Source organism: Megascapheus bottae, unplaced genomic scaffold (assembly GCF_031878675.1).
Source record: "Megascapheus bottae isolate mThoBot1 unplaced genomic scaffold, mThoBot2.hap1 HAP1_SCAFFOLD_45, whole genome shotgun sequence".
Classification (NCBI taxonomy): Eukaryota; Metazoa; Chordata; class Mammalia; order Rodentia; family Geomyidae; genus Megascapheus; species Megascapheus bottae.
In genome coordinates this window covers 1,245,396-1,270,102 of record NW_028327483.1, presented here as the reverse complement: position 1 = coordinate 1,270,102, position 24,707 = coordinate 1,245,396, and the positions used below count along the sequence as shown (strand labels likewise).

Below are 24,707 nucleotides of genomic sequence, written 5' to 3'. Positions count from 1 at the left end.
CTCTCTCTCTCTCTCTCTCTCTCTCTCTCTCTCTCTCTCTCGTTGCAGTTGTTGGTCATTGGGTATGAGCTCTAGGACTGGGAACAGTTCCTGAGCTCTTCAGCTGAAAGCTAGTTCTCTGCCACTTTGAGCCATATCCTCAGTTTTTGTTTTCTTGTGGTTAGCTGGAGTCTCAGACTCCTGCACTGGCTTTGCACTGGCTTTGAACCGCAATCCTTTGATCTCAGCCTCCTGTGTAACTGGGATTACAGGTATGTGCCACAGGCACCTAGCAGTAGTGTTTCCTTCTTGTTGTATTTTACTTTTTTTTACCAGTGGTGGGGCTTGACCTTAGGGCCTGAGCATTGTCCTTGGGCTTTTCCTCAAGGCTAGCACTCTACCACCTGAACTGCAGCAACATGTCACACTCAAATGAGGTATCAAGGAATCAAACCCAGGTCTTTGTGCATTCTAAGTAAGCACTCTACCACTAGGCCAAACTCCCACCCAAGTATTGTTTTCTTCTAAGAAAAACTTCAACTTGATTATGTAATTCTTTTGTTTTTGGTGGGTTAAGTGGCTTGAACTCTGGGCCTGGGCACTGTCCCTAATATCTTTAACTCGAGGCTACCGCCCTATCCCTGCACCTTGGCACTGTTCCTGAGCTCTACAACGCAAGGCTATCATCCTACCCTTGAGCCACAGTGCCCCTTCCCATTTTTCTACTGATTTATTCTCATTATTTAAGCAGACAAATCAGTAGTTTGACAAAAATCAGAGCTATGTCTCCTAATAAGAGACTATCTTTACAAATCTGAGGTAATTAATGTAATTGGATATATAGTCTAGAGTAGAATGCATATGACTATTGGAAGCATGATCTAGGAATCATTACTTCAAGTGTGTATTCATAATCCAAACCTGGCACTGGTGCATTGGTTTATCCTTGTAATCCTACCTACTCAGGTGGCTGAAATCTAACTACAATTAAGCCCTCAAGAACTGGAATTGGAATGTGGACTCATACTGGTAGAATGCTAGCCTGGAGTAAAAGCTGAGTTCTAGCCACACAATGGGGAAAAAATGTAAAGCTAGGGAAAAGTCAATCATGGAGCCAGTGAGAAATGAGAAACCTATAGGAGCAACCTTGTGAACAGGATGTGTTGAAACCTTACAACACAGAGGACACACCATGAGCAATAACTCTCCAGTATTCCTTATCAACAGAGCATTCTTTTCCTAAATCTATATTGATTGTAAAGCTGGAGAAGGGTGCAGAACCATGGATACGAGAAGTCTCAGAAAAGAATTTTACAGGGGAGTTATTGCATTTTGTGTAGTGATGGTAGAGCCAGAGCACAGTAGATAAATACATTTTGAGCAGTATGAAGCAATAATATTCCCAGTTTCCCTAAGTTATGCATATGGCAGAGAACTAGATGATCCTTTTTCTCAAAGATTTATGAATCAAGAATTCATATGGAGACATACTGAATTTTGTTTGGCAGTAGAGTTAGAGTTAGAAATACACTTTATCTTTGTGGAAATAATTTTCAAGCAAAAAAATAGAGATACAGAAAATAAGATTTCATTTTCTTTATAACTAGGATATCTCAGGTAAAGTACAAAATGGAATATGCCAGTGGTGGTGTCCTTTGATTAAAAAATGTCTTCTCAGTAATGGGCAGACACTGTGATTCAGATTCAAAGATTTTATTCTACAGTGGATGATTGACAAGTCCTGAGCTGGAGTATCCTTGACCTTTCGTGGTTCTTATGGTCAGAATTGTCTGAAAAGGGATTTGTACTTAGACTTTCTGTAAGATTCATCGAAGTGAACTTTAAAATTCCCACAGATACATGAAGAAATTGATAGTGAGAAGTTAGTACTCAAGAGATTCATGTATAAATCTTGACTCTCAGGAACCTTTACCATTTAGATAAATGGCAAGGGGATGGATTAAATACTCCAGTGGTATCTGAATCTAGAAAATATTTCTATTCTTCACTTAATGGCTGAGAAGGAAAGCAGCAATATATACATATTTCAAGAAAATAAAAGAAACAGCTTATTCCCCCATGGTAAATAAAAACAGTATTTGAAAAACACAACCATAAGGATACTATATGTAGATGGTAAGTACTCATTTTAAAACTCTACCAATACAAAGTAGAATTATTTGTGATGTTTTAAAGTTCTAAAAGTTAGGGAGGGAGAAAATGTCTACCTTGACCTGGCATGGTGGCTCACACCTGGAATCCTAGCTACTCCAGAGGCTGATGTCTGAGGATCATAGTTCAAAGCCAGCCTAGGCACTCTTATCTCCTAATTAACCACTATAAAACAGGAAGTGGCCTGTGTCTCTGTGGGTATGGTGGTAGCCTTGAGCGAAAAAGCCCAGGGACAGAGCCCAGACCCACACTTCAAGCTCCACAACCAAAAAAAATGCCAGAGGGGATGTCTCACACCTATAATCCTACTCAGGAGGCTGAGGTCTGAGGATCAAGTTTCAAAGCCAGTCCAGGCACAAAAGGACCTGAGACTCTTATCTCCAATTAGACTGGAGAAAATGGGCAGTGTGGCTTGGCTCAAGGGTAGGGTGTTAGCCTTGAGCTGAAGAGCTCAGGGACAATATCCAGGCCAAGTTCAACCTCCAGAACCCACATAAATAAATTAATAAGTAAGGAAATAACGGAAAAATAAATCTATAGAAAGCAAATGTCTTTACATTAAAGAAAATTGGAATCTTATTTATGTTTTTGTCTTTTTTTTCATTGTAACTCATTTTAGATATCCAAGAAATGGAGGACATAATTACAGCCTGCCAGGAAAATTCAGTTGGATGTCTATGTGAAGTAGGAGTCACCAATAGTTATTCAGTGGATGAAAGAGGAAGATTAGTGAGAATATTTGATTTGAGTTCAAAACGTAAGGCAAAGATGAGTAGGAATATTCTGGATTAGTGATGAAGACTGAAGAATTCAGTGAGTGTCAGAACACAATCCTTTACAGGGAGCCTGGTGATATACGTGCTGCATCTAGGCCAGGTGTGTCTCCTGTAGTTGAAGAATCCTTCAGATATTCAGAGCATTTTAAACCAAAATTTGAGTGTTCGGATGAGCTGAAGTATTTTGGATATGGTGAAGAGAAGGATTTAAACTCAGAGAGCATATTTTTAAACCATAATTGGGTTTTTGTGGGAGACTCTGACAATAACCATAACCAGCATAGAGACAACTATGATAAGTCTACTCTTAATACCCAAGCAGTAGTTCAGAGAGAGAAGAAAACAACTGAATGTACCAGATATGGAAAAACATACACTCAGAAATCAGCTCTTAGGAGACACTGGGGAATTCATACAAAAAAGAAACCATATGAATGCAACAAATGTGGAAAGTCTTTCACCCAGAAGGTAGAACTTAATAATCATCGTAGAACACACACAGGAGAGAAAACATAGGGATGTAAAGTATGTGGATATTCTTTCTCTGTGAAGGCATACCTTACTACCCATCACAGAATACACACAGGAGAGAATACATATACATGTAATAGGTCTGGAAAGTCTTTCACCAAGAAAATAGACCATACTTTCCATCGGAGAACACACACATGAGAGAAACTGTATCAATGTAAGAAATGTCAAAATCTTTCAGAATGAAGTCATACCTCATTTTGCATCAGAGAACACACTCAGGAGAGAAACCTGTAACATGTAAGAGGTGTGTAAAATTTTTCTCCCACAAGTCAGCACGTAATGCCCATCAGAAAACACACACTGGAGAGAAACCTTATCAATGTAACAGGTGTGGAAAGTCTTTCAGAAAGAAGTCATACCTCCCTTTGCATCAGAGAACACACAGAGAAGAGAAACATTCTCAATGTAACAGATGAGGAAAATCTTTCACCTGGAAAACAATCCTTAATAATCATCAGACCACATTCAAAACAGAAACGTTATGAATTTTAATGAACATAAGGTGTTTTTCACTCGGAAGGCAAAACGTACCAATCCTCAGAGTACACACAGAAGACAAAACTTACATAATTAATGTAGAAAAGCTTTCACCAAGAAGGCAGACCTTGCCGACCATCAGAAGAGACAAACAGAAAAACTTTTTGAATGTTATGAATGTGAAAAGTCTTTCATCTAGAGGAAGGCCTTACTAATCATCAGAGATGACATATAAAAGAGATACCATATGAATAACGAATGTGCAATGTCCTTCACATAGATATGACACCTAAGCAACCATAAAAGAACTCTCAATGATGAGAAACCTTAAGGCTAATAAAATATGTGAAGTCTTCCTAGAAGAAACTCGGTTTGCATCAGGGTACCCACACAGAGTGAAGGCTTATGAATGTAGCAAATGTGTATAGTCTTTCACTCTGAAGGCACAGCTCAGGGTTCCACATGAAAGAAATCCTATGATGAAACAAATATGGAAAGTTGTTTCTTTTTGTTTTTTTTACTTTACTTGTCGGCTAGGTAATTGGATGTAAGAGTAGTTAATTTCTGGTAGTTAATTTCTGGACTTTTTATGCCAGGGCTGGCTTTGAATCTCGATCCTCAGATCTCAGCCTCCTGAGTAGCTAGGATTCCAAGCTTGAGCCACCAGCATCCGTGAAATGTTTTCAAGAAGTCAGACCTCAGTTTGCAGAAGAAAACACACAGGAGAGAAATTATTTGAACGGAACAACTGTGGAATGTCCTTTACTAAGAATTCATGGCTCTGTACTTATAAAACACACAGGACAGAGAAATCTCATTACTCTAACAATGGAGTAAAATCTTTCAACTGGAAGGCACAGCTCAGTATTTATCGGAGAACAGATTTGCTAGAAGAAAAGTAGCAAACAGAACAAATGTTCAATGACTTTTAATCAGCCAAGAACGTGGAACGCATCCATTTTTCAACTACTCCTCCAATGTCTTCCACTGTATGTCCAGGCATTATAGAAATGACATACTACATAGAGTTAAATTTTGGAATGGAAAATGCAATTCCATGCTTATTATAAAATTTGCACAGAAGTCAAATCTCTCTTAACACCTTTTTTTTTTTGGTGGGTCATGGTGGTTGAACTCTGGGCCTGGGCACTGTCCCTGAGCTCTTCAGCGCAAGGCTACCACCCTGCCCCTTGAACCACATCCGCACTTCCCCTTTTTCTAGTGATTAGTTGGTGATAAGAGTCTCTTGATCTTTAGTGATCTTTACTACCCAGGGTGGCTATGAAGGTCAATCCTCAGATCTCAGCCTCCTGATTAGCTAGGGTTATAATTTTCTGAGTAATGGTAAAACACCAGTGTGGATGATTTGAAGTGCATGTGCTTTCTCCCTATTCTGAATATCTATCTGCCATCACTACTTTCCCTTTCTCCATCTCTCTGAAGATAGCTATACCACACAATTAAGACATGCTTTTCAAGGTTCAAGGCTAGCCCACACACAAAAGGACTTGAGACTTTTTAAAAATAATTTTTATTGTTGGGGTAATGTACAGAGGGGTTATAGTTACATTCGCTATGTAGCAATTGCATTAATTCTCACACATTGACACCCTGAGACACTTATCTTCAATTAACCTCTAGAAAACTGGAAATTGGGCTTGGCTCAAGGGTAGGGTGGTAGCTTTGAGCTGAAGAGCTCAGAGACAACTTACAGGGTGAGATTAAGCCCCATGACCCACAATAAATAAACAAACAAATAAATAAATAAATAAGAAGCTAATAGTAGAATTAGTCTCGATCCAGGTGCTGTTGGCTCATGCCTATAATCCTAGCTACTCAGGAGACAAAGCCAGCCTCAGCACTAAAGACATCCAGGTCCTGGCATTGAGGAGCAGGGGGAAAGGCAAAAGACCCTGGACCTTACCATGAACACTGAACCACGAAGCTTCCCCAGCCCACGGAAGCCCAAAGCAGTGGCTGGGTCAGTCCCCATCCCCTTTTGTCTCCCACCTGTTGCTGACCATCACTCAGCCTGTTCTTAGAGTGATATAACATGGCTTTCCCGATGACTTTCCTGTCCTATTAGGAAATTCATTTATTAAATAAATCATAAATTTTAAATTAAAAGTTGTTTTTTGCCTGTCTTGGGTATTGAACTTAGGGCCTGAGCACTGTGCTTGGGCTTTCTCAAGGCTAGAGCTCTACCACTTGAGCCACAGCACCACTTCTGGCTTTCTTTCTATGTATATGGTACTGAGGAATGAACCCAGGTCTTCATTTGTATTAATCAAGGACTCTACCTCTAGGCCAAACTACTGGCCTTGCATTTTCTTTAATAATTTCTTCAGCTAACTACTGAGTAGCTAGGATTGCAGTGTAAGCCACCACACCTGCCTGGGAGAAACCTCTCATCTCCGTTCCTCTTATCTGAGATCCTATGCTTCTCTCCTAAAGGCTTATTATGATTTTTTCGTGTGTGTGTCATATATGGGGCTTGACTCTGGGTCTTGTCACAGTCCCTGAGCTCCTCAGTTCAATGCAATCACCCTACCCGTGAGCCACAGCTCCACCTATGCATTTCCCGTGGTTAATTGGAAATGAGTCTCATGGCCTTAAGTGCCTGGCTCTCTTTCAACTATGATTGTCAGATCACAGCCTCCTGAGTAGCTAGAATTACAGGTGTGAGCTATCAGGCCCAGCTTATTATGATTTTTGATGATCTTTTACATACAACATGATTAGGAAATATTGGGTGAAAAACTTGACAGCAAGTATAATTATACAAACTAATAAATTCCTTCCTTAAAAGAAAATTCCTTCAGAGGCAAGCAGATCAAGCAAAAACTGGGACACTTGAAGACTATCTGTGCAGTGTAATTTTCATTGTCCAAGTCAACATGTTGGATATATTTAAAAAATATATTTTTATTGTAATTAATAGAAGGATCACATTATATTCGCCAGGTAGGTTGTGCATTACTTCACAAACATTGCTACCCTTTCTAATGTTTTTGTCAGTCCTGGGCTTGAGCTCAGGGTCTGAGCCCTGTCCTTGGACTTTCTCAAGGCTGTATCTCTACCACTTGAGCCTCAGCACCACTTCCAGCTTTTTTCTATTCTTATGGTACCGAGGAATCAAACCCGGGTCTTTGTGAATGCTAGGCAAGCACTCTACCACTAGGCCAAACTCCTGGCCCCCTTTCTCATGTTTTTGTCCCCATTTCCTACCCCCACCCCACCCAATCATCTTGTTTTCCCCCTTCCCTATCCTATTTCAAATAAACAAAGATATATAAAAAACTATGGAATGCTTCATGAATTTGCATGTCATCCTTGCACAGGGTCCAGGCCAATCTTCTCTGTATCTTTCATGTTGGATGTATTTATTCCTAAGTATTTTACTGTTTATACTAGTGTAAACAGATTTGATTCCTGACATTATTTCTAAATTGTAAATTTCTCACATATGTATGTCCACTTAACTTTATCCAATTACTATATCCTGTTACTTCACACTGAACTGTTATTGACAAAGAGTTTCTAAATCAAAGATAAGGTCAGCTTTGGGAGCCACTGGCAGCTGCCTGTCATCCTAGCTCCTCAGGGTGTTAGGTGCTTAGATTGCACCATGGCAGAGGCAGAGGCTGCTGGAGCACAGTCTTGAGCAAGGCCCCACAGGTCCAAGTTTCCACTGAGTCAGCACTGCGGGGGGAGTCCCACCCCCAACACCAGTGTTGGGCACCATGGAGCCACCAGGCTTGTGGTGCCCTCTTATACACTTGCTAGCAAACACCTGTATCCACGGAGATCTGCCTTCTTGTGGAGCTTTCCAGTCTCTCTGGTGAAATCTGGTAGTTCCTATATCAGACCTCCCCCCTCCAGCCTCAATGGTGCATCCTGCTCCCCACACCCCCATATGATGGTGAGAAAGTCCCAGGGGTAGGCTGAGTGGTCATTTACTGGTGTGCACTGGGAGCTGCTACACAGGATTCATTTAGCCTGGGGCCCTTGAAACCCCAGATCAGATCCTGGACTCCTCTGCTGCTGGTGCAATGAGTCCAGCTCCTCCCACTTTGCAGATAGTGCTGGAGCCTCGCTGGTACCCTGTTCCCCAGGTCTGGGGCTTCTCACATGCCTTGGCCTGGGACTCAGGACACCAAGACCTGCTTTGACCCCAGCACCTCAGTATCCTTGGCCCTGAAAAGGGGTCCACGCTTTGCCCACTGCACACTGTTCCACCTATGGCCCATGGGATGCTAGCTGTTCTGTGCACACACACATGTGTAAACATGAATGCAGTTAGTGCCCACTGCCCTGTGACACTTGTCTGTTTTGTCTACTAGTGTTGTGGGGGGTCCACATTCCAGGGGATAGCACAAAAGTTATTCAAACTTAGCAGTGGTGGCACCTGCCTGTAATCCTATCTGATAGGAGGCTGAGATCTGAGATGTGACAGGAGAGTCCTTGAGACTTTTTTTGTATTTTGCAAGCTCTGGGGTTTGAACTTAAAGCCTGAGCACAGGCCTTGGGCTGTTCCCTTAGCTCTTTAGCTCAAGGCTACTGCCCTCCCCCTGGACACACAGCCCCATTTCTCATTTTCTAGTGATTAACTGGAGATAAGAGTCTCTCCTTCTTGGGCCAGGTGTTTGGCTTTGTGGTAAGATGCTTGCCAAGCATGCATAAAGACCCAGGTTCTATTCCTTGGTACTACATATTTAAAAAAAGTCAGAAATGAGGCTGTGGTGGGAATGGTAGAGCACTAGCCTTGAGAAAGCCCAAGGACAGTGCTAAGGCCCTGAGTTCAAGGCCCAGGACTGGCAACAAAAAGTCTCACATTCTTTAGTGGCTAGTAGCTATGATTACAAGTCAAGTGTCAGCCACTTTACCCAGCGCCATTTTGAATTTTATCAGAGGAACGCTTATGCCAGACTTCGGTGGCTTATGCCTATAATCCTCTGCTTAGGAGGCTGAGATCTGAGGATCAGGATTCCAGGCCATCTCAGGCAGGAAATACCATGAGACTTATCTCCAGTTAAGCAGTGAGAAACCCAGAAGTAGTGCTATGACTTAATTGGCAGCATGGTATCCATAAGGAAAAAAGCCAAGAGAGAGTAAGAATCCTGGGTTCAAGCCAGAGTCCTGGCACACATGAAAGAAAAGTAATGAAATTATTTACAACTGAGAAACCAGACCCTTGCTCATCATAACTCATTCCAAATTGCTTGTGTGAGAGGCAGCTAATGGTTTTGTTCTTTCCTTAGAGAGGTGAGATACTGCTGTGGGTTTTCACCCAGTTTGGAGGATGGAAATAGACTTTGTAGCACAAAAGGGCAGAATCATTCCAGAATTGTGTTCAGTTTATGTCCTTGCAAACTGAAGATGACCATCAGCTGCTACTTTCTACGTCAATGGCTAGGATGTAGGAAGTGGTTTGTTTCAGTCAGCTTCATAGAACAGTGATTTCTAATTTGAGTGAGACTAAAAGGGGTGAGTCATTCTCCTTTTCTGTTTTAGAACTCCGTCCTATTAGTGTCAGTACTAACAATGTCAGGTGTGCACTGGAAAGTGAACCTCTTCTGAGTATAATGTACCCTGCATTTTAGACAATAGCCACTTAGTTTTTACTTTTCTGTTGAGGTCAAGGCTAATGTTCTTATTTAGTTTTCTGAATGAAACCACAAATGCCATAATAGAGTGAAAAAACAATTGACAGAATTCAAAGGCTAGGCTGACAGACTTAAAAGGCTAGATATACATTTCTCAAGTATACCACACTGCATTTATTGCTCCTCCTTGAAAATAAATATGCTCTAAGATGCCTTTGAGTTTTCATTGGTTGCTCTTTTTTTTGTGATACTAAAAGATGTTTGCTCAAATACCTACTGTAAGTGTTATACACGATTTTTACCCACTCTTTGATCTCATACATTTGGAAAATTGATGCATTTTTCCTATTTCTCTGCTTTGATTTTATGTTTAATTTGCCCTTATCCTTGAATCATTTCAGGTCAAAAGTTGGGACATGGCCACCCTGACTTCCCTTGGTGGGTTTTCAGACAGCCTGGCTTTCTCCCCTATGTGGAGGCTGTTTCAGCATAGGTGATGAAGGACGACAAGATCTGTGCATGGAATACATTCGCCACAAAAAACAACTTTGAGGTCAAGACTTTTTGCAAAGTGGCAGGTCCAAAGTTACGCTGCGGCCGGGGAAGGGGTGGGGGCTGGCGGGGGCATCCGGCCCGAGCTGGGGTCCCTGAGCTCGGTCCAGATGAGGCGAGGCTGCGCCGGCTGGCCAGTCAGCGGGGACGGGATGCACCGGCAGGCGGCCGGACTGGCCCTCTCGGTGACTGCGCCATCCGGGTCGCTGCCGCCCGCCCGCCCGCAGGTGCCCTGGCCGAGGCCGCCTCGCGCGCCCTGGCCGGTGAGTGTCCCCGCGGTCGCCCGGCCGGCTACCTGTCCCCTGTCCCCGCGCCGCGGCCAGCGGCTGCAGCTCCTCCTCGCCCCGGCGCCCGCGTCTGGTGCCGTCCGCCTCCAGCCCGCGCCTCCGCACCCTGGCGCACTGGCCCTCGGGCTGGGATGGGCCGGCCGGGAAGAGGAAGGCAAGCCCGGGCCAAGAGCCCGTGAGCACCGCGCGTAGTGGGGAGCTTTGCACGCAGTAGGCTCGCGGGGCGTTTCTGAAGAATTGCTTTTCTGGTTGGAAAAAGGTCCTGCAAAATTGAACTACATATTCTATAGAAGTTTAAAGATGCTTTAACTGAGCGTGCAACTGGAAGGAGATATTGATCAAGAAACAATGGCCCAGAGCATTTGAAGGGACCAAATTGATCTTATAATCAATGGATAAAGTGGGGAAAATGTGGAATAACCTCAAGTACAGGTGTCAAAATCTCTTTGGTTATGAGAGGGGAAGTCGTAGTGAAAGTATGGACATGAATTCCAACCGATGTCTGTCTGTCAAAGAGAAAAACATCAGCCTGGGGGATTCATCTCCTCAGCAACAAAGCAGTCCCTTAAGAGAAAATGTGGCCTTACAACTGGGATTAAGCCCTTCAAAGAATTCTTCAAGGAGAAACCAAAATTGTGCTGCAGAAATCCCTCAGATTGTTGAAATAAGCATTGAGAAGGACAGTGACTCATGTGTTGCCCCAGGAACAAGGCTTGCTCGGAGAGATTCCTACTCTCGACATGCCCCGTGGGGTGGGAAGAAAAAACATTCCTGTTTCACAAAGACTCAAAGTTCATTGGATACTGATAAAAAGTTTGGTAGAACTCGAAGTGGACTTCAGAGGCGAGAGAGGCGCTACGGAGTCAGCTCTGTGCACGATAAGGACAGTGTTTCCAGCAGAGCCCTAGGGAGCCGCTCACTGAGACAGAGGTTGCAGGACACCGTGGGCCTGTTTTTTTCCCCGTGAGGACCTACAGCAAACACTCAAAGCCACTCTTCTCCAACAAAAGAAAAATACATCTTTCTGAATTAATGCTGGAGAAATGCCCTTTTCCTGCTGGCTCAGATTTAGCCCCAAAATGGCATTTGATTAAACAGCATACAGCTCCTGTGAGCCCACATTCAACATTTTTTGATACATTTGATCCATCATTAGTTTCTACAGAAGATGAAGAAGACAGACTTCGAGAAAGAAGACGACTTAGTATTGAAGAAGGGGTAGACTCCCCTCCCAATGCACAAATACATACATTTGAAGCTACTGCACAGGTTAATCTATTGTATAAACTGGGACCAAAGTTAGCTCCTGGAATGACAGAAATAAGTGGGGACAGTGCTACAGTTCCACAGGGTAATTGTGACTCAGAAGAGGACACGACAACCCTGTGCTTGCAGTCCTGGCGGCAGAAACAGCGCCAGGTGTCTGGAGACAGTCATGCCCACATTAGTAGACAGGGTGCATGGAAAGTCCATACACAGATTGATTACATACACTGCCTTGTGCCGGATCTGCTTCAGATCACAGGAAATCCCTGTTACTGGGGGGTGATGGACCGTTATGAAGCAGAAGCCCTTCTTGAAGGGAAACCCGAAGGCACGTTTTTGCTCAGGGACTCTGCGCAAGAGGACTACCTCTTCTCTGTTAGCTTCCGCCGCTACAACAGATCCCTGCATGCCAGAATCGAACAGTGGAATCACAACTTCAGTTTTGATGCCCACGACCCATGTGTGTTTCACTCCTCTACTGTAACAGGACTTCTAGAACATTATAAAGATCCCAGTTCTTGCATGTTTTTTGAACCATTGCTTACTATATCACTGAATAGGACTTTTCCTTTCAGCCTGCAGTATATCTGCCGTGCAGTAATCTGCAGGTGCACTACATATGATGGAATTGATGGGCTCCCTCTGCCATCAATGTTACAGGATTTCCTAAAAGAGTATCATTATAAGCAAAAAGTTAGAGTTCGCTGGTTAGAACGAGAGCCAATCAAGGCAAAGTAAATTCTTCTGACCCCAAAGGGCATTAACTAGGTTTGCTTTTATGTGCATTAGACAGTATACCTATAGGAAGCACAGTGTCAGTGCTAGGATTCTCACACAGGATGCAAGTTTAGTAGGTAGCCTCTGTCAGTTGGGATCTGCTGTAACACAGACAGTGGTGCCTATTACAACAGCAGGATAAAGCTAGTGTTCAGTGAGGCTGCAAAAACATTTGTCAGTTTATCGAGCAGTTTGGTTTTTTAGTGGCTATAGTAATTGAACAAGGCAACTCTGGGGCATGTGCTTTAAAAGAGTTCTATTTCTTACTGAAGAACAAATTATTGGATGAGTATTTCAACAGTGTGACTAATGTTTTAAATTATTTTTTCTAAGAATTTTTCTATAACCTCCCAAAGTAGTGTTGTTTGTAGTTACCATAAGTCAAGCTTTGAAAGTCCAAAAACAAACAAGCAAACAAATAAGTAGACTGCCTCCCTTGTATGTTTCTGCTTGCTGTGCCTTGTTATGGCTGCTTCTTTGTGCTAATAAAGTATGTCTGGTGTTCTTGTAAAAAAAAAAACAACAAAGTTACGCTGGCAAGGATGCTTTCTTTTAGGCTTTTTATTTTTTTTAATTTATAATTTATTATTATTTGTTTTGCCAGTCCTGGGCTTGAGCTCAGGAATCGAACCTGGTTGTTCATGTATGCTAGGCAAGCACTCTAACACTAGGCCAAACTCCTGGCCACAGGCTTTTTATTTTTTAAAAATACTTAATCAGCTTTTTTTTTTTTTTAAAGTTTATCAGTTTCTTAAATCCGGAAAATAAAAAGTTAAAAAAAATTTTGGTGGAATTTGAAACTAGGAAACTAAAGCACCCATTGTGCCCAAAATGAACATTTAAAATTATTAAATGTTTGTTCTTATGTTTTAAATTATTAAAACTTTGTTCATGTGTTTTAATTGTTAATAATTAGAAATAAGCATGGTAGCTGTCACATGTATTTCTAGTTACTTCAGTTACTGAGAAGCCATGGGTGGTGTCTCATGTCTTTAATCCTAGTTACTCAGGAGGCTGATATCTGAGGACTCCAATACAAGGAGACTCTTATCTCCAATTAATCACTAGAAAAGGTTAAGTGGGACTGTGGGTCTCGGGATAGAGTGGTAGCCTTGAGCTGAAGAGTTCAGATACCATGCCAAGGCCCAGAGTTCCCGCATCATGATCTCACCCCCCCAAACCAAAAAAGAAAAAGATACTGAAAAACTGAGGATTAGGCAAAATGTTCACAGTACTGTATCTCAAGCAATAGGTAAACCCAGTGCATTGTGCTTTTTATCTCAACTCAAGAATCTCAGGGCCTGAGCACTGTCCTTGGACTTTCTCAAGGCTAGAGCTCTACCACTTGGGCCTCAGCACCAATTCCGGCTTTTTTCTATATGTGGTACCGAGGAATCGAACCCAGGTCTTCATGTATGCTAGGCAAGCACTTTGACCAGTAGGCCAAACTCCCGGCCCCAAGTATATGGTTTTATTTCTCGGTTTTCCAATCTGTCTCATTGATCTTTGGGTCTATTTTTGTGTCAATACTAACTTGTTTGTGTTACTATGGCTCTGTAGCATGATGCATTATGTTCATGTGTACTGTGAAAGAGGGATCACTTGACAGTGGTACCTGTCACGTGTATGGCAGCATGTCCAGATCCATAAATACCACTCAGCAACAAATGAGTACATATGAGAACACATGACATTGATTCAGATACGTTTTTATTTTCCATTACCCGAGTATGTGTATTTTCTCTAGATGATACCACAAAGTGATTTCAAGGGAAATATGATATATATGGATCATACATTTTATATCTATGTAGTTATATTTACATTTCCAAGACAATGTCAATAACCTTGAGTAACCAAATATTGGACCATTGCTCTTGTACTATTGGGATATAGTATCTCTATATCAAGGAGACCAGCTGCCTTTTCTTCCTTTGGTCTTGACTTATATCACTCAACATAATTTGCTCATTTCATCCACTTCCCAACGAATGCCATCATTTTATCTTGTCTGTTGGCTATGTAGAATTCCATTTTGTGGGTATATATATATATATTAACTCTCTTTATATATATTTATATATATCTCTATCATATATATATATATATGATATACTCAGATGTAGTGGGGTACCTGGATTGTTTCCTTCGCATTGTTATTGAGAAGCTCAGCGATGAACATAGCTGTGCAGGTGTCCTCATCATATCCCGGGTTATGATGCTCAGGGAAGATGCCCAGGAGTGGCATGGTTGATTCATAGGGAAGTTCTATTTTTAGTTTTTTCAGTTATCTCCAAACTGCCTTCCAGTGGCTGTACTAATTTACATTCCTACCAGCAGTGCAGTAGAGTTCCTCTTTCTCCACATCCCCAGCATTTGTTGATGTCTGAAGTTCTCTACTATTGAGCCACATTCCTATGCCATTCCCAGGCTGTCTTTATGGCACGAACCTGAGATTCAGCCTCTGAATAGACAGAAGTGCACATGAGTGTCCCTCAGGCCCAAGCTTCAACCACATATTTTTATTTTTTGTTGGTCATGAATATTGAACTCTGGGCCTGGGCACTATCCTTAAGCTCTTAAGCACACAGCTACTCCCAAATCCCTCAAGACACAGCGCCACTTCTGTTTTCTCGTGGGTAAATGGAGTTGAGTCTCATGGAATTAGCCCAGTGCTGTGGCTCACATCTGTAATCCTGGCTATGCAGGAGGCTGAGATCTGAGGATCAAGGTGCCAAACCAGCCGGGGCACAAAATGGACCAGACACTCTTATCTCCAATTAACCACTAGAAAAAGGAAGTGGAGCTTGGCTCAAGGGTAGCAAAGTAGCCTTGATCTGAACAGCTCAGGGACAGCACCCAGCCAAGTTCAAGCCTGATGACACCCCCCCCCAAAGAAAAAAAGGACTCATGGACTTTAGTGCTAGGGCTGGCTTTGAACCGTGATCCTCAGATCTCAGCCTCCTGAGTAGCTAGGATTATAGGTGTGAGCCACAGAGCCTGACTACACTACAGATTTTTATAAATGATTTCTTTTTCTTTAATCATGCGGCTTAGACTCTGGGACAGGGTGCTATCTCTGAGCTCTTCAGTTCAAGGATATCACCCTATACCACTTCTGTTTTTCTGGTGGTTAATAGTAGGTAAGAGTCTCTCTCTCTCTCTTTAGTTGCAAGGGATGGCTTTGAACATTGATCCTCAGATCTCAGCCTCCTATGATTACAGGCATGTGCCACCATGCCTGGCATAAAACTGAAGTTTTTAAAATTGTCAGATAAATTGAAATTTATCAATTATAAAAAGCCCATGTTTTGTTCTATTTGTTTCAGTATCTGTAGTACAGCTTGATCTTGGCTTGAACTAATCTGTAGTATTCAAAATGTTTTACAGTAGTTCATGTTTGCATTTCCCAAAGGATTAAAAACTTTAATAAACATTTTAGCCAAGTCTCAGAATGTTATCTAACTTTGATATTCTATTTGATGAACTATGTATTTGATTAGAGTAGTGTGAGGAAGACAAATCTCAAACAACACAGGTGTTTTAATCACTATTCATGAAATGTTGCTTGTTTCCTTATTTTATTTATTTCTGACAGGCTTGGAGCTTAAACTCATGGCTTGGGCAAAATTCTTGGGCTTTTTCAAGGTTAGTTTTTTACCATTTGAGGCCCAGGATCATTTCATTTTTCTATGTATGTGGTACCAGGAAACAAACCTAAGGCTTTGTGATTGTCAGGAGCCACTTTACCACTAGGCCATGCTCCCAGTCACAGATTATTATTTATATATTTTATGCCTTACTAGTGTTTAGGTCCTGGGCTTCCATGTACTAAGCAAGTATGCTTGAACCACAGCTTTAGCCTTATTTGTTCTATCTCCCTACATATCCATGTATTGATCTCTATCTGTTATCTATCAGTCTGTCTCCTGAGTAGCTAGGGTTACAGGCATGAATCACTGGCACCCGGCTCTGAGCTATCATTTTAAGGATACTTAATCCTGGTGCTGGGCGTGAGGGTGGGATTTACTCAAGCAACTCTTTATCTGTACATATTTGCATTGGAAAATCTTTACTTCAAGGATGGAATGACACTGGTTTTGAAGAAAGCAACATTTGTGGCCAGGAGTTTGTCCTAGTGGTAGAGTGCTTGCCTAGCATGCATCAAGATCCAGGTTTGCTTCCTTGATACCACATACATAGAAAAAAATCTAGAAGTGGTGCAGTGGCTCAAGTGATAGAGCTCTAGCCTTGAGGAAAGCCAATAACAGTGCTCAAGCCCTGAGTTCAAGCCCCAGGATTGGCAAAAAAAAGTCAACATCTAATTTTTATTAATCCTTTATTTAAAGGCATGTTAAATAAAAAGGATGAATTTCACTATCTCTACACCCAAAAGATATCAGTCTTAACTACAAGTACCATCAACAGGTCTAGAACAAAAGGAACAGTCAGCTGGATGCCAGGGTCTCATGCCCGTAATCCTAGCTACTCACAAGGCTGAGATCTGAGGATCATAGTTCAAAGCTAGCCCAGGCACTAAAGTACGTGAGACTCTTACACCCAATTAACTACCAGAAAACAGGAAGTGGCACTGTGAATCAAATGGTAGATCACAAAACTTGAGCTTGAGAGCTTAGGGGACAGCACCCAATCCCCCCCAAAAAAACCCCAAAACCCACCCCCCCAAAAAAAAACCCTATTCTTTCTTCTTTAACCTAGGAGAGTTTGGATTTGAACATTGATATTCTCACACAAAATCATCTGATGAAATTAAATATATTTGTTTTGTGTTCAACACCAGAAGAGTAAGGAAAGAGCCTGTTTCTCCCTGATTTCATTCATGTAATTGAAAATAAAAGGGAACCCTTGGATCCCCTCCTTCCACCCCAGCAGAAATGACAGCATTTTGTTTTCATTTGCTTTTTCTAATTTTTGTGTTCATGATTGCATATATGTGAGAATGAACAACCTAGTTTGATGACTGAAAGTTGGTCAGACTGAACAGAAATATTTTACCACTCAATATTGGCCATTATCTAAGGGCTGTTTTATAAAATGTACTTTGTAAGTAGTCAGTACTTTAAGGATTTGCGCATGAAATCAAAATCCTTGATTCATGGCTGTTTTCAGGTCTACACAGCACCTATTCTCAGGACTGACGTCTTAGCACAACCACTTGTATGTCCTTGCTTCCATTCCAATCTTTCTTTAATTTTTCCACCTCTACCAGGACTTTGGTGGTCCCTGGCTAATTGGAGGTACCCTGCCTCTCCAACTTGGCATATCAAACTTTTCCGGATTTCTGTTAAACATTCAGAGCTGAAAAAACTTTTTTTTTTGGCCAGTCTTATGGCTCGAATTCAGGGCCTGAGTGCTGTCCTTGGATTTTTCTCATGGCTAGAGCTTTACTACTTCAGCCACAGATCCACTCCCAGATTTTTTTTCTATGTATGTGGTACCAGGCCTTTGAGCATGCTAGGCAAGCACTCTACAGTAGGCCAAACTCCCGGCCCTGAGAAAGCTTTTGAGACAGACAATTTTTAGTCTTCTGCTTAGCACATTTGATTGTGTTCCACCCTTTTGCTTATGCTCAAATGATTCTAGATCTTGGCTAATCTTATTATGTCCCATTGAAGATGTAATTTGCTAAGGCAAAATTTTTCTTTAGTTTTATTTAGTAGGTCATCTTGGAAGCTGCATCTATTCCCTTGGCATGGAAAAAACATAGTTATAGAAAGCACTATTCCATAGAAAGAAGAGTTCATTGGCTATTGTAACTCATGAAGTATTCTGTTTTGCTCAAGGAAATAGGTAAAATTACAGGCTGGGCATTTGTGTCTCATGCCTATAACCGTAGCTACTATGGAGGCTGAGGTTTGAGAATTAGAGTTCAAAGCCAGCCTGAATAGGAAAGCTGTGAGAATTACTTCCAATTAAATACTAAGAACACCAAATGTAGAGCTTCGACTCTAGTGATAGAGCATGAATGTTGAGCAAAATAGCCCAGGTGCATTGACCAAACCCTGAGTTCAAAACTCAGGATGTGTACACATGCAAATCTATTGTCGGAGAAGGCCAGGGTTTCTCACCCCTGTACTCCTAGCTACTCAGGAGGCTGAAATCTGAGGATTCTGGTTCAAAGCCAGCCCAGGCACTAAAGACTGTCAGGCTCTTACCTCCTATTAACCACCAGAAAATTGGAAGTGGTGCTGTGGCTCCAGGGGTAGGCCTGTAGCCTTGAGCTGAAGAGCTCAGGGACAGTGCCCAGGCCCAGAGTTCAAGTCCCACGGCTGACAAAAAAAAAAGGCAGAAGTGGTGCTATAGGTCAAGTGCAAGAACACCAGTGAAGAGAAAAACAGAAAAATAAAACAGGAACTGCACCAGGTTACTGCGTTGAAGCCCCAAGACCTGTAGATACAGAGAGAGCAAGATCGCCCCTCAACACCCCTGATCTTATAGGATAGCGCTCAAACACAGGAAGACGCCTCTGAAATTCCATTTTTTTCATGCTTTTGTTTGGCACTGGGCTTTGTTAGCCTCAGGGCTGACTTGCAAATGGAGCTGGACCACTGCAAGATTAGCCCAGTGCTGCACGGGAACATGCATGTGTGGCCAGTCTTGGGCCATGGCGCAGAAGTGCCATGCATGTGCACGGGCACCCAGTGAACCTGGCTGCTGAGAAACAACAAGCATGAGAGAAGGAAGGCAGCACTCAGAGGCTACCGGGGCCTCTCTTCTGGCCTTGATTCCAGGTTTACTAGCTCCCCGTCTTCATGTGGCCATGGGGGATGCCAGAACTTTCCCTTGCTGGCTCTGAATCCAGGGTGGTGACCAGGTGCTGGTGCCTCATCTACTTGGGCCTCCGTGTTTCTGGACCGAGTGGACTGCCACCCCAGGCCGCCGGGGAGCCGTAACTATCCCTGCTCTGAGGTAAGTCAACACATCTTCCTCTAGAAAGAAAAACAGCAACTGTCGTTTATGTGCTCATCATTCGTTTGAACTCACTATTTTATTCCTGGTCCCTGCACATTTAGGTCCCCAAATATCCACAAAGTGATGCAACACTGGGAACAAAAACCTCACCATTTATGGAAGGTGAGATTGCAAGAGGATTCAAACTTGTTTTGGTTGTTGAGATAAGAGTCTTGAGAACTATCCTGCCATGTGTGGTTTCCAACTATGATCGTCAGCTCTCAGTCTCCTGAATAGCTCGAATTATAGGTGTCAGCCCAGCTACTTTTTTTCCTTTTTTCTTTTTTTTATTAAAGAATTTATAAACATTGATTGTTACATCATATTTCAAATGACATGTTTGATAAACAAGTGTTCAAGAAGGGAAACTCTATATACAATCGCTGGCACTTAGTTTTTATAACATAATATATAACATAATATATTAATATATCAGAGATATATTAATTTATGAAATAAAATATACCTATAGAGTCATAGGTTTTTTTAAAGAATTTATTAACGTTGATTTTTACATCATATTTTAAATCACAAGTTTAACAAACAAGTGTTCAAGGAGGGAATCTCTATTTACAATCACTGGGACTTAGTATTTAGAACTTATTCAGAATTAGGCTACGGGTTTGTATGTCATAGAAACATATTACTTTAAGAAATAAAACATTATGTCTATAGAGTCATAGGTTTTATGTCTATATAGTTATGTTTATATTTCCATTACCATGTCCATAGCTTTGGGTATGCGGTTATTGAGTCCTTGCTCTTGTACTCTTTGGATTTAATAGCCACATATTAAGGATACCATGTGCCTCTGATCCTTAGGTCTTGACTTGTCTCACTCAACATGATTCACTCTAGAGTCATCCACTTCCCTGCGAATGCCATTATTTTATCTAGTCTGTTCGCTATGTAGAATTCCATTGTGTAGATATACCACATTTTCTGTATCCATTCATCTGCAGTAGGGCATCTGGATTGTTTCCATCACCTGACTATTGTGAATAGTGCAGAGATGAACATAGATGAGCAGGTGTCCTTATAATATCTTGGGTCATGATGTTCAGGATAGATGCCCAGAAGTGGTATGGCGGGATCGTAGGGAAGGTCTATTTTCAGTTCTTTAAGGAACCTCCACACTGCTTCCCAGAGTGTCTGAACTAGTCTGTGTTCCCACCAGCAGTGGGACACTGACTTCAAAATCTTGCCCATTCTTGTTGGGGTAAGTTTGTTTCTTAGAGTAGTTTTTATTTGCATTTCCTTTATGACCATAGCTGAAGAACATTTTCTCATATGCTTTTCTGCCATTTTAATCTCTTCTTCTAATAAGCCTTTCTTTAGTTCCCTTGCCCATTCAGTAAATGGTTTATTGGGTTTGGGGGGGATTAGTTTCGTGAGTTTTCTGTAGATACTGGATATTAACCAGTTGTCAGATGTATTGTTGGAAAATATCTTTTCCCAGTTGGTTGGCTGTCCCCCTACTTTTGCAACTATGTTTTTACCTGTACAGAAACTTTTTATTTTTAGGTAGTCCCATTTATTGAGTCTCTCTCCAATCTGTTGTGACCCTGGGATTCTGTTCAGGAATCTTTTGCCTATGCCTATGAGTTCCACTGTCTCTCCTAATTTATCATGTAGCAGTTTCACGGTTTCCAGTCTGACCTTGAGGTCTTTGATCCACTTTGAGTTAATGCTTGTGCATGGAGAAAGGCTAGGGTCAAATTTTACTTTTCTGCATGTGGCTGCCCAGTTTTGCCAGCACCAATAATTGAATAGACTGTGTGTGTTCCACTGTATATCTTTGTCTCCTTTGTCAAATACAAGTTGCCTATAGGTATGTGGTTCTATTTCTGTTTCTTCTTTGTGTTCCACTGATCTTCTGGTCTGTTTTTGTGCCAATGCCAAGCAGTTTCTGTTATTATGGCTCTATAGTAGAGTTTGAAGTCTGGTATTGTAATACCACCAGCATTGCTCTTTTTGCCTAGAATTGTTTTGGCTATTCTAGATCTTTTCTTGTTCCATATGAATCTTTGGATTATATCTTCTATTTCCGTAAAGAATATCTTTGGGATTTTTGATGGGGATTGCATTGAATTTGTATATCAATTTTGGCAGTATAGCCATTTTCACTATGTTGCTTCTCACTAGCCATGAGCATGGGATGTCTTTCCATTTCCCAGTGTCCTCTTTAATTTCTTTCATTAGGCTTTTATAGTTTTCATTGAATAATTCCTTTACATCTTTGGTTAAGTATATTCCTAAGTATTTTATTTTTGGGGGGGCTATTATGAATGGGATCATATTCTTGATTTGGCCTTCTGTTTGTGTATTGTTGGTGTACAAGAAGGCTACTGACTTCTGAAGTTTAATTTTCTATCCTGACAGTTTGCTAAAGTAGTTTATTAATTCTAGAAGTTTGGGAGTGGATCCTCAATTAGAGGATCATGTCATCTGCGAATAGGGATAGTTTAATTTCTTCTTTCACTATGTGGATATCTTTGATGTCCTTTTCTTGCCTTATTGCTCTGGCTAAGTGTTCCACCACTGTATTGAAGAGAAGTGGAGAGAGTGGTCATCCCTGTCTAGTTCCTGATATTAATGTGAATGGTTCCAGTCTTCCACCATTTAGTATAATACTGGCTGCAGGTTTTTCATATATGGCTTTAACTATTTTAGGAATGTACCTCTTATTCCTATTTTTTCTAGTGCTTTCAATATGAATGGATGTATTCCAGGTACTCATTAGCGAAACTGAGATATGAGGATCACGGTTCAATGCCAGCCTGGGCATGGAAATCCATGAGACTCTTATCTCTTTTTAACCACTAGAAAACCAGATTTGGCACTGTGGCTCAAAGTGGTACAGCACAAGCCTGGAGTTGGAAAGCTCAGGGACAGCATCCAGGCCCGCAGTTCAAGCCCCATGACAAAAAGGAGGAAGAAGAAAAAAAGTATTTGCAGCAACTAAACTAAATTCCTGGTCTTTTTTCCACTGCTCTCATATACACTTAATGTATACACTGAAATAAAATCACAGGATTGTTAAGTAGTCATAAGGCACAATCCTTGTGTCAATTAAGATTTCTCAAATTCTAACAATGAATTTCTAAGACACTCTAAAAATCCATCTATAAAACGTTAAGGAGTTTTGGGTGACTAGTGTTTGAATTCTGTCTTTCCTCTAAGGCTTTTTGGTTGTTGCTGTTTTGTGTTGTTGTGTTTTCTTGTTGTATTGTTTTGTGCTGTTGGTGCTATGAATTGAACTCAGAGCTTGAGCACTGATTGTGAGCACAGCTCACAGACCATTAATAATTTCTTCAGCTAACTAGTGAAAAGTTTCCATACAGGGGTTTCTTAGAGCATGGTACATCACCGACATCCAATCCATTATTGTTCAAGGGGACACCAGACTTGTCTTTCCAGACCTTATCCATTAGCCTGTGGAAGAGATCCTTTGTCTTCCTCCATTATGTGTGAGATGCCCTGCTTTGCTCTTAAAGGTTTATTGTGATGTTACATACAACATGATTGGAAGGATAGTAGGGAATTTTCATGCCTGCTATTCAGTCATCCAGGGTATGGTTTCTGCTTATTTAGTGGAGTTAAGCTATTCCTCATGAAAATGGAGATTGTAGGGCATATTTGGATGTATAGACTTCAACTTGAGAGCACCTAAAATAATATAAAGGAAAATAGCAAAATGCGTTTTTGGAAAAGTAAATTCCTCAGTAGCAAGGAGATAAGATCAGGTAAAAACTGAGGTGCTTCCAAGACTAGCTGTGCAGTGCATTGTCCAATGTTACATTATTTATACATTTATTTTTCCATGTTTTATTTCTTATTCCAATATAAATAGAATTTACTCCATACATTATTTTTAAATTGTTCATTCCTCACATAACCTCAATTAGTAACATTATTATTATTATTATTCTTTTTTCCAGTCCTGGGTTTGGGCTCAGGACATGAGGACTGTCCTTGGGTTTTTTCAAGCTCTACCATTTGAGCCACAGCATCACTTCTGGCTTTTTTCTATGTATGTGGGACGAAAGAATCGATCCTGGGTCTTCAGGCATGCTAGGCAAGCACTCTACCACTAGGCCAAACCACCAGCACAAATTACTTTTTATATAAATATTATATCCTATAACTTCACTGAACTTATTGATTATAATAATGGTGTAGGGAAGAACACCAGAAGAAGATGGCATGGGATACATGTCAGACTGGAAAGTTTTAGGAAAGACATGGAAAGGCTTCCAGGGAGTAGACACCCCATCTCTGCCTCCTCTGGCCAAGAGAGGTCCTTGATAGCCTCAGTTTCCTAGTCTTTACAAATGAAACAGAGGCCAGCACCTCCTTCCCAGGGCCTATGGAGAATTAAGTAGATGAGAAATAAGGCAGAGCAGGGGCTCTATATGTGGAATCTCACCTTCAGCACCAGTCAAGGACTGGATTAAAAAATTAAGTTTCCCTCCTTGCTCTCAGGAGGTTCCATATACCTAGTACCTTCTACTTTACTCAACTCTTAGAAAGAACCAGTTCTTTCTTTTCCACTCCTCCCTTTCTTCCTTTTTCTCTTTATGTGAGTCATGGACTTGAACACAGGGTCAGGGTCCTGTCCATGAGCTTTTTTGATCAAGACTAGCTCCCTGCCACTTTGAGCTGGGCAGCTTTACCTCTGGATTTCTGACTAGAATTACAGGTGTGAGCCACTGAAGTCCAGATCTTTCTCCCAACCCTCACCTTTCCTATCCATCCTCTCTTTTTCTTAATTCTTTCCTCCATCACTCCCTCTCTCCCTTACTGGTTCCCCCTTTTATTTCTTTGTCTGTTACATTTTTTGTGTGTCATTGGCCTTGAACTCTGCCTGTGCACTGAGCTTGCACCTCAAGGTTACTGCTTTGCCCTTGGGTCATTCCCTACTTCCGATTTTCGAGAGGTTAACTGGAGATAAAAAGTCTCAGGTCCTGTGGTGCCTGGGATGCCATTGAACCCTGATTTTTAGATTTCAGCCTCCTAAGCAGCTAGGTTTACAGGTGTGAGCCATGGCACCCAGCTGAGATTATTTTTAAATTTTCACTTCCATAGAAATTTCTACTTAGCACAACTCATTTTATTAAAAAGCCTGGCTCTTTCTTTCCTTTTGTACTAGCATTAGGGCATGAAATCAGGGCCTGGATGCTATTCCTGAACTCTTTTGTTCAAGACTGGAATATGGAATTCTACACGTGGGTCAAAGCTTCACTTCCAACGTTTTTGATGTTAATCAGAGAGAGAAATCTCACAGTCCTACTGCCCAGGCTGGGTTT

General features: G+C 41.5%; 1 protein-coding gene and 1 non-coding gene across 2 annotated transcripts; one reads left to right on the top strand and one right to left on the bottom strand.

The window, feature by feature from the left end:
• Nucleotides 1–7,234: 7,234 nt before the first annotated feature.
• LOC150039742 (U6 spliceosomal RNA) lies at nt 7,235–7,336 on the bottom strand. The gene has a single exon (XR_016534252.1). It is a non-coding gene; the product is annotated as a U6 spliceosomal RNA (small nuclear RNA).
• Nucleotides 7,337–10,511: 3,175 nt separating this feature from the next.
• On the top strand, nt 10,512–12,610 carry LOC150039741 (suppressor of cytokine signaling 5-like). Its single transcript, XM_090327598.1, is given in 2 exon segments — nt 10,512–11,335; nt 11,338–12,610. Coding segments are annotated over 2 exon segments (1,611 nt in total). The 5' UTR covers nt 10,512–10,774; the 3' UTR covers nt 12,388–12,610.
• The last annotated feature ends 12,097 nt before the right edge of the window (nt 12,611–24,707 follow it).